This window comes from Jatropha curcas, chromosome 3 (genome assembly GCF_041381405.1).
Source record: "Jatropha curcas cultivar XTBG-Jc1 chromosome 3, XTBG_Jcur_1.0, whole genome shotgun sequence".
Lineage (NCBI taxonomy): Eukaryota > Viridiplantae > Streptophyta > Magnoliopsida > Malpighiales > Euphorbiaceae > Jatropha > Jatropha curcas.
In genome coordinates, this window is record NC_143153.1 from 13,152,386 (window position 1) to 13,163,503 (window position 11,118).

The following is an 11,118-nucleotide window of genomic DNA, read 5'->3' on the forward strand; positions in this document are numbered from 1 at the left end:
GAGCACTATAGCGACAGAAAACAGAACATGTTCTGTTCCATAAATCTAGCCACCTATTTGGCATTCAATGAATAAGACAGACTTTTGAAAGACTCACTTTCGGCTCCCCTTTTCTTTTTATTTTTTTTTGTTTTTTTTTGTTTTTGTTTTTTTTTTGTTTTTTTGTTTTTTTTTTTTTTTATGGAATAACATCCCATTCTTGCAGCACTGTCGAACAGAACATTTATAGAGGGAAGCTATCTTTAGGCGAGGCTTTGTTTAAACTTCTGTAGTCGACATAGGCTCTTAATTTTCCATCCTTCTTAAGCACAGAGGCTATGTTTGCTAACCACTCAGGGCAGTGCACTACCTTCAAGAAACCTGCATTTAGTTGCTTCGGAATCTTAGCCTTGATCTTATCTTGCCACTTTGTTCTGACCCGTCTACTTTACTAGCCTGATATTCGGCTCGATGGGGATGAAATGCTCTGCAATTGGCTTGTTGATCTCTGGCGCATCAGCATAATTCCAGGCAAAGACTTCTGGATTCTTCTCGAGACATTCTTGGAGATCTTTTTTGAGCTTAAATTCTGATCCGATTTTGATTATTTTGAGATCTTCGGTGGTGCTTAGGTTAAATGCAAAATGATGCAATACATTTATGCCAAATATGCGTGTGGTATAATCAACGCCATGAACATAACAATCAGGAGAAGTAAGAAAACAAGTAATCAAAATTCACTCCCATTGATTAAAATAGTAAATGAAATCCATCCAGATCGTCCCCAAAGCAATATTCAGAAAAATAAAAACAGGGTTAAGAGCTTGTTCAATATAGCTACTTCGTCAGCACCGGGAGCATCCTCGGTCTTTGGAGCAGCTTTTTTTTCTTTCACCTTTGTGCGCTTTGACATTTTCAGCATCTTCCTCAGCTTCCTCTGCATCTTTCGTTGCAGTCATCCCGAATGTTTAGCACACATCCTCTCTTCCAATCCTGCCTCTGCCAATATAAGCTCTTTAGGCAAACTGCTTCCAACTGCATTAATTGATCCACCTGTTGGGGACCCATGAGGTGGATAGTTATACTGATACTGTGGCATAGGATTATCCCATGTGCTCGGCTTATTACGCTCATTAGGCTTAGTGATCTTCCCACTATCTATCAAATCTTGTATAGCGTCCCTGAGCTGGAAGCAATTATCAGTAGAATGGCCTTTGCACTGATGGTATTCACAGTTTTGATCAATAAACCTACCCCGAATAGGTTTAGACGGATTAATTGGTAGCTTAGACAATACGTCATTCCTGATGCAGGATCTCATGACTGTGCTTAGAGGTCTGCCCAAATCGGTGAACTCCCTTCGCACTTTCTCACTAACAACTCCAACTATATTGCTACTTCCCGACTGGTTCGTAGCAGCATTACCAACATTTCTATTCTGACCACTGTGGGAGGACCGATAACTACCAAACCCCCGATTTTTCTTTTCCTCTTCCTTGTACAGCTCTTCAATATTCAATCCAGCCCTTTGTACCAGAGAAAAGTCGGTGAGAGGTTGAGCCAGCATCCTTTCCTTGAAGTAAGGTAATAGGCTTCGACTAAAAATCCTTATCAGCTCTTGATCCTTTGGCCTTGTCTGGACCATGAACAACTTTGTCCTCCATCTTCTGTAATAATTAGAGAAGCTTTCATCCTTCTCCTGTCTCAAACTTTCCAAGTCACGCAGGCCGAACTCCTCACTTTCATCTGTCTTGAAGTGCTTGAGAAAGGCAATCTGTAATTTGACCCAGTTTCTTTGTACTTCCATTTCCAAATTGTCATACCACCTCCGATAGTCCTTATGTAATGTTTGCGGGAATGCTCGCAAAACATCTTCCTCATTGTACCGGTTCATCTGAGAGACTCGGAGAAATTCAGATAGATGAGAACGGGGATCGTTGTCTCCTTCAAATGTAGTATGTTTGAATGTTTTAAATGAAGTGGAGCTAGTTGGATGCAAAACATACTCAGTTATATGAAAATTGGTGACCGGGTCTTTTTCTTTTATTACAGACATTTTCTCAACCTTGTCTTTTAATTCTGCAAGTTGCTTAATTACATCATTTTCAATAGGGACAGTGTTTCCTACAGTAGCCTGATTGTCTGACCCAGGTTCTAGAATTTGTCTTTCTTCAACCACTGGTTGACTGCTTGAACCGGGAGGAGTTTGATTTTGGGCCCTATCTTGGGCGAGAGCAGCGGCTACAATCTGAGCAATAGTTCTCATCTGGGCTTCAGAGAACCCAGTCTCATTGTTGTCACCCATTTCTGCTAGATCTGGACTTGAATAATTGACTGGAGTAGGCTCGGGGATTGGGGATACTCTGACCAAACGTTGACCAAGGCGCCGATGCCAAGTTCTCGAAGCAATTTCCCGGGAAGGATCAATTCTGACTGATAGATAAAAATACCTGAGTTAAAGTATGTCTGCATGTATGCATGAGAAAATGAAAGCACATAGGGTGAGAAATGCAATTCTAATGTGCTAATGATCAGTATGGAAATAAGATCTCGATCTCAAGGACCAAAAATTCGATATGAATGATATGGCAATAACTTATTTTGTCTTTAAACATTTCTGGCATTATCTGTCGTCGACCGTCCCTTTTGGATTTTACGGTCGACTATTTTCTCTCAAGTCCCTAATTTTTGTCTTGGAATGAAAGAATTTCCGAGCGGGATTTTTTATTATTATTATTTTATTATTATTATTATTTTCGTGTCCTTACTTTTTGCCTTGGAACAAATGGTCCCAAGCAGGATATTTTTTTTTTTTGTCACAAAATTTTATAATCTCTCCCTTATTTTCAAATAATGCAAGAAATGTAAAGATACAAAGGAATCGCAACCCCCTTATATCTCCCTTTTCTTTTGGGGTATTAATTCACTATAAGTTATTGTATAATATTATTCAAAACGAATTTGAGGTTCAGTCTCGATACCAAGGTCAAATGTCCATACTGAAAATCAACTCTTATTAATGCATGGCTGAAACAAAAAGTATTACGTGGTGCATGAATGTCACAACATATGTACAATTTATAACAAACAGGGGAACAGGAGTTGGGAAATGCATGCCTTCCAACCTTATTGCTCCCACACACGGATTCCGTTGGTATAAATTCCGACATCTGTTTCCTAGGAATTGGTCTAATCTCGACAACCAACAGGGGGTTTTGAGATTGACGAAATAAGCTCTCGGAATGAATGCAACAGAACAACGGCAAACAACATCAGGTTTTCCTTAGGGGAAGTGACTAAGGCTTTTAACTACATGCATGGGCTTCAGTCCATTGGGCTTTACAAAGTTTGGGTTCCGCAAACAGGATTCGGGCTTTGTTGGGCCTACTCCTTTTGACGCACCTTTAAGGTACTAGGCTTGCGGTTGGTAGTAATGTTAATTCTCGGATGGATGCACCTAAATCGCATGGTTTAGGCTAGATCCACCGTCAAACTTAACACCAGTACCGAAGGGTAGCACGGGTAGAATGAGGTGAGAAGAGAGAAATGCGGTATGAATGCAAAAAATCCTAGAAAGAAAAGGAAAGCAATTAAACATATACGGACGATTAAATAATTTTCCAACGGCTTTCTAACCAATTTTATTTTATTTTATTTTTTTTTAGAAAACATAGGTTTTTAGAGTTAATTCCTAATCACAACCATCTAATTTAAAAAAAAAATCGGGGATTAGTGGTTGATCCCCAGTGAAGTCGCCAATCTATTTTCGCCCAAAATCCCCCCGAAGGACCCGAAAACATCCATTTTTGTGGTTTTTGATAAAATATTTTTATTTTAGATGCTGTGCCGATAAATCAGTCTTATAAACAATTTTGAGTCGCCACCCATTGTTGAGGCAATGGGACCGTTTTTATAAAAATGACTTCATTTTAAATCCAATTTTGTTTTAAGGCCAAATTATTTTAAAATACTGGTCAGGCGCACCAATGCGATTCTGGGTAAGGGAATTGGGTACGCCGGCCCGTTGGAAGCCGACGCCCGGAAAACCGGCCTCTATTATTAACCTATGATTTCTAATTTATTTTAATTAGAAAAGCCAAATTATTTATTTATTTAAACCCAACCCAAATAAATCGGACCGAGTTCCTATTTGGAAAATTATTTAATCGTCCCAAACAAATCTAATTATCACATAATAATTATTCAAATTAAAGCAATTAAATCAAACCAAATAAATAAAAAGACCCGCTCTTGCCTTATGGTTCAAGGCGGGTAACAAACCGGATCAAAAATATTAAATGAAATAAATAAATGACCCGCTCTTGCCTTATGGTTAAAGGCGGGTAACAAACCGGATCCAAAAAATATATATATATATACAGATCGAATGAAAAATTAAATCCATAAACCAATAAAAATTCATACAAATAATAAAATAATAAAATTCATACAAATAAATATATATAATCACATTTTAATATTTTAAGCTCAATTAAATTATAATATGTTCATAGTTGGGCATTCTCAGATTTATTGAAGAAATTAAACTTTATTTTTGTACAAAATTTATATTTTTTTTATTATTATTTCTGGAAAAATTGATGAATAGTACTGTTCATCGATGAACAAACTGTTACTGTTCATCGATCATTTCTGGGAAAAATAATGCATAGTACGTGAATAGTGTGTGAATAGTATCAATTTCTGGAAAAATTAAGAACATTCACTATTCATCGATGAACAAACAGTTACTGTTCATCGATTAAAATCTGGGAAAATTAAAAAACAGTTACTGTTCATTGAACAAACAGTTACTGTTCCTCGATTATTTCTGGAAATATTGATGAACAGTTACTGTTCATCGATGAACATTTATGTGATTTTTGCCCAGAATCCATTTTTAAGTATTTTTTACATTATTTCTTGTTCAAATGTAATTTAAGGACACATAAAATGGCCAAATATGAACAGAATATAATTTAAAGAAGCTTAAAATATTAAAATCACAAGAATATGTAAAAACACAAAAATATGTAAAAAAAAATACAAAATGTTAAGAAAATTACCTGATCCTCAGATTGAGGATTGTAAATGGATCAAGATCTCCAGAAGCCTTTTTTTTTTCAAGATTTAAATGTGTTTTTTTTTTTATTTTATCTTTTTATTTTTTTGCTCTCTTTTTATGGTTTGATTCACCTAAAATTAATATCTAATGCCAATTTTCCTCCAAATTAACTCACAAGAGTTTCTGGAGGAGAATGTGGCTGCTGGGTGTTTTTTTCTAGGGTTTTTAGATTGTGAAGTTGTGTAAAAATTGTGAGAAAGAGATGAATTTATAGAGTAGGTTAAGATACTGTAGCAAACCATTACTGTAGCTAACCGTCACTGTAGCAAACAGCTACTGTAGCACAAGGCTACTGTAGCACAAGGCTACTGTAGCATGCAGCTTTTTTTTTTTTTTTTTTTTTTTTTAATCCTTGGATATAAAGGCTTCTAGATAGCATTAATCCATTTATCCTTGTGTCATCATTGGATCAGGCGGGGCATAAAAACACGCGTCAACATAGGCACTTCAATAAGATTTGATTCAAAACATACTGAAACATAAAGTATACCTTTCTTTTCAAACCAAATTTTCCTTTTAGGACAGTCCTTCTTCAAGTGACCATTCTTCCTATAGAAGTAGCACTTCAATTCCTTACGGATTTGGCCCTCATTAACCTTCATTGGGGCACTGTCCCTTTTCTTGCCTTTCTTCCCTGATTTGTTATTGCTGCTGCTAGCTTCATTATGAAAAGTGAGATTGATGGAGTGTTCCTTCAATTTCTTTAATCTCCCTTCCTCTTGTATCAACATGGCCTTGATTTTCTGAATGTTCCATTTTTCCTTAAGGGTGTTGTAATTCACCTGGAACTGACCAAACTCAAGAGGAAGTGAGTTAATAATAAATTGAACTAAAAAGGATTCACTCACATCCATTCCCATTGATTTCAGTTTGGCTGCCAAATTCTGCATGCTAGTCACATGATCATGAATGGATTGTGACCAATCAAACTTCTTGGTCGTCAGCTCACTCATCAAGGATCATACGATGGACTTGTCAGCTATGTCTGATTGGGAGTATTCCTTAATTTTCAGCATGTACTCTCTAGCATTGTCTGTTCTATGCATTGATGGCTTAACATTTTTAGCCATTGTCATCCTCATTAAGTTCAAGCTTAGCATGTTAGACCACTCCCAAGCCTCATAATGAGACTTGTCAGCTTCAGTGCTAGTCTCTGTAATGGCTGCTGGCTTTTCAGAGACTAATGCCAGATCCAGTTTCAGAACTCCTAACTGATAATGAATTTGTTCGGACCAATCAGCATAGTTCAATCCATTGAACTTAATCAACCCAGTGCCCATAGCAAACATGTTAAAGGAAGCTGTAACATTACACATATACTCATACGTTAATGCTTTGAGTAAACATAAAATGGATTCAAACAAATAACAACTTTAATTATGCATCTAGATTCACCTTTGGGTAATATTTAAATGCATAGCTTTAATCAATAATGATGCCAAGAAGAAAAATACTTTAATAGACTTTCATTGTGGAGCAACTTGCAAGCCTTTATGCAAGTCAGAGAGAAGCACGCCCGTGCTCATTACAGCACGCCCGTGCTCCTTTCTGCAATCCAGTTATTTTTTTTTATTCCATTCAACTATTCAATAATGCTCCATACAATATGCATGTTATCTTTGGATATACATTCATATTAATTTGTACAATGATAAGTCTCTTTAATGCCATTGATCAAAATTAATGGTCTACCTTTGGATAACCTAACAAATTATAATCAACGAGCTCAATTGTTCAATTTTCACTTTCATGTCATATAACGGCATTACACAAATATGAACAATTGAAAACTGTATAATCAATGTCTAAAACAATCCAAACAAGGCCACTTTGGTGACTAACAAGTTTTCCATTCATTAAACATTGATTTATGCAAAACTTTTATGAGATTAAATTAAGATCTCAAAACTTTAACAACATAACCCTATAATATGTCATAACCATTCTCTATAAATAACAACAAAATAATTTATAAAGCATAAAGAAAATAAACAATTTTCAAATTTCTATAATTTTGGCTTCGCTTATACCATATAAATTAATTTCACAATACGAAATTAATTTTCATTAATTAAGCCAAACAAAACGCTATCAAACAAATTTAGAACAAGTACTGGCTCTGATACCACATGTTGAATAAACTTTAATAGAGCTCAGATCTATTGTTCATAGAATTTGTTTGACAAGAATATACAATAATCGGAAGCGTACCTGGATCCATAACGGCAGATCTATGTTATGGGTTACCTCATTAGGACAATTCGATTCTCACCGTAACAGCAGATCTATGTTTCTTCACTCTGGCCTTTTGTCCGTAAGTGCTCTCTTAATGGTCAGAGAATAATCAACAGCTGCGGGAGTTTCTTTTATGAGCTCTCTCAAACAAACTATTTCCGTATATGTTTGAGGGAGCCGTCACACTCTCTTGTTTCTGTGTTAACTCTAATCTATTGATTCCTTTTTCTTTTATAAGACAAAGGAAGGGTATTAAAACTCTAACTGGTTCTTATCCATTAAGCCCAATAACCATCATCTTGGGCCACCTTAATTAGAGCCAGCCCTTTAATCACATGGACCACATACAGATTATTAAAATAATCTAACACTAAAAATTCTTCAAACCCCAACACCATAGCTCGAGGCAGGGGACCGAGATGAGGTTGACAATGTGCCATCGAAGAAGATCATAAGTTTATAACACACCTTTGGAATAGATTTAATAAAATAATAAAATCAAAATGGATCTTATAGCTTTTGAAGTAGAAATTCTAATGTTTCAAACGATAAGCATATATTATAACCAATTTTAACATTTAAGTGTGAGAGAGAGAGAGTTTTTTTTTTTCTTTTTTCCAAAGCAAAAATTACATGCCAAAAAAAAAAAAAAATCTTATATTGTGATACTAAAGAATCAATAAATGTACAAAAAGGAAAAACAAAATTCTCTTATATCACCTTCCACTAATCTTAAAATTTTATAAGATACCAAAAAAATAATAGTTTAACTTTTTTTTGATGGATTTAGCTTAATGAACTATATATACATATAATGGACCCCCCATAGATATTTTTCTGACCTAATGAACAACTAGACTGATATTTTGTGTAGTCAAAAAAGTACGGATGAGCATTTTATTAGTTTGATTCAAACATAATAGTATCAGTGCTCACTAAATAAATTTAACTTTTTATAAGATAGTGCACAGAATTCAACCAACTCCGTTCAATTTAATTCATATCGATTTTAATTAGCAAATTTAATGTACATTTTTATTTTACTAAAATTTAAAAGGGAATAAAATAAATTTTACTTTTTCTATTAAAAGTTGAAAACAAAATGAATATATAAAAATTAATTAATTCAAACTAAATCGATTTGATTCGATTAATTTATTCCCCTTTCATGGATATTTGCTCAGCACCAGTTAAAATAATATTTTTTTTTTTAGAAGAAATCAAACTGGAAATTTTATTAAGTGGAAATTGTATATAGATATGAGAGGCAGATCAATATATTTCTATATTTTTGTATAGGAAGTCTAATAATGAATCACTTATACAAAGAATAAAAAAAATCTTAATTTGAAGTATTTGATCGAGTTGATAGAGCATAATATTTATGTCATAAGCGATCACTTGCTCCACTTGGTGGCTATTCATAGTTACTGTTTGACTCCATGGTCTTTCTATAAGTCCGATCTGATTACCTTTGAATTTCTTTCTTCTATTGGAGAGGGGATCTGTACTTCTGTCTGCATAATTATTCAAATAATAAAAGACGCTAGACAAAATCACTATAATGATGATAACAAAAACTTAAAACTATGAGGGTATGTTCGAAGCATGAGATGGAGAAATCTCAAGATCAACAAGCTAGTTCTGCTAAACAGTATTCTCAGGGGATCTCCTATGCAGCTGCAGTTCGAAATACTAAAGGGAAAACAGAGATTGATAGATCCTTTATGTCGACCATCACTCATGAACCTTGCTTAACATCGAAACAACCAAATCGATTCAAGGGGGTTCCTTCGATTTCATTCTCATGGGATGAATCCATGAAACTGGCTAATCAGTTTAGATTTGCTCTTGTTGGTATCTTTCAATCTGGCCGCCCTAACATGAAATCCCTTCGACAATTTATGGATAAGATTGGTTTTAAGGGGGAATTCTCTCTAGGTTTACTAGACTCTTCACATATTCTTATCAAATTTGAATTAGAAGAAGATTTTCACAGATGCTGGCTGAAACAAATTTGGTACTTTCAAGGTTTTTCAATGCGAATCTCTAAATGGACACGCAACTTTCGTCCCAATACAGATTGCTCAATTGTCCCAACATGGATTTTATTTGAAGGCCTTCCTATTCATCTCTTCGCCAAGGCTGCTCTCTTTCCCATCGCTAATCTAATTGGAAAGCCTCTAAAAGTTGACGCGGCGACGGCAACATTGTCTAGACCCTCAGTAGCGCGAGTTTGTGTTGAACTGGATTTGTCTAAAGATTTGCCGAATAAGGTGTGGATTGATGATGGTGATTTAGGCTTTTTCCAACCAGTCAATTACGAAAGTTTACCTTTATTTTGCACCAAATGCTGCAGAATTGGCCATGAAATTCTATCTTGCCCGCTTAATTCTACTTCATCAACGCTTGCTTCCTCTAAAGCTATTACAGAACAGGCTAAAGCTACTCAGCTCTGGATCCCTAAAAACACTGCACCAACAACTAATATTTCTATTCAAAGACCCGACATCTCTTCTGCTGAGCTTCCTTCGCAAAATCCTGCTGCTGTCCAAGTCGATATTGCTACTGACTCCTCTCCTCAGCCACCAGCTGAACCGAAAGCCTTTTCTGATCACCCTCAAGAAACTCTCCTTCCTTTTAATGAAGAGACTGTTACAATGGATGCCTTGAAAGCCAGAGGTGGATCAGAGCAAGAACTTGATCGTAATTCTGATGATGACTACATCCAGCATAATTCTGATTCAAATCTTCCAAACAAAGATACCACCTGCACTCAACTCGAATTGCAAAATGCTAGTAAATTAATTGACACTAAATTAAAAGCAGCTGCGGATCATCAAGGCAGCGATGCAGATGCAGATGATGGCTTTGTGCGAGTGGAACGCAGACAAATTCTTAAGAGACAATCATCCAGAGCCTTGCGAACCTCTAAAAGGGGTAATCGTTCTGTCACTTTCTTATCCAATCCTGAACAATGAATGCTCTGATATGGAACTCTAGAGGCCTAGTTTCCTCCCTTTCTAGACTCCAAGGTCTTTGTAAAGAATTTAACTTTCACTTATTATCTATCATTGAACCTATGGTTAACGCCAAGAAAAACTTATGGTATGCTTGCAAATTGGGGTTTAGTGATGTCTTCTCTTCAGCTGATAACAAAATATGGATTTTTTGGAAATCTCAATATGTCTCATTAACTCAATTTAATGATGATCGAAGCTTGCTGTCATGCCAAGTTGAGGAACATTCTTTCGGCTTCAGATTTCTTTTTACTTCTATTTATGGCCCTCATAACAGAAGTGATAGGAACCACTTATGGGATGCTTTGCGATCTCTTTCCTCTCAACACTTTCTTCCATGGCTTATTGGAGGGGACTTTAATGTCATTAAGAACCCTGCAGAATATAAAGGTAACTCTTCTCCTTGTCTCAACAGCATTCAAGATTTTGTTTCTTGCTCAAATGACTGTGGTCTAGTGGATGTTCCCTTCTATGGCTGTAGTTACACTTGGACAGGTATACGCTCTTCAGACATCTGAGTAAAGCTTCATCAGATCACTCACCTCTTCTACTCAACTGCACCAAACTCAGTCAAAAAATCCCCAAGCCCTTCAGATGTCAGCATATGTGGTTTACTCACGAAGGATTCCTTTCCGTAGTCCAAGAGAATTGGAACAGAAATTTTTATGGGGGAGGTATGCATGGTATTTTCAAAAAATTGCACTCTCTAAAGCGGGCCATTCAATCCTGGAATCGAAGTCAGTTTGGGAATATCTTTAA

At 35.8% G+C, this 11,118-nt stretch overlaps 1 protein-coding gene across 1 annotated transcript; it reads left to right on the top strand.

The window, feature by feature from the left end:
* The first annotated feature begins 10,316 nt into the window (after positions 1 to 10,316).
* Positions 10,317 to 10,877, top strand: LOC149497585 (uncharacterized). The gene has a single exon (XM_089719220.1). It carries the CDS (start codon positions 10,317 to 10,319, stop codon positions 10,875 to 10,877), a length of 561 nt encoding a protein of 186 aa, XP_089575346.1.
* Positions 10,878 to 11,118: the final 241 nt, after the last annotated feature.

Bases quoted from the DNA above. Each gene is read 5' to 3' on its own strand.
- LOC149497585 (XM_089719220.1), top strand. From the start codon at position 10,317: ATGAATGCTCTGATATGGAACTCTAGAGGCCTAGTTTCCTCCCTTTCT.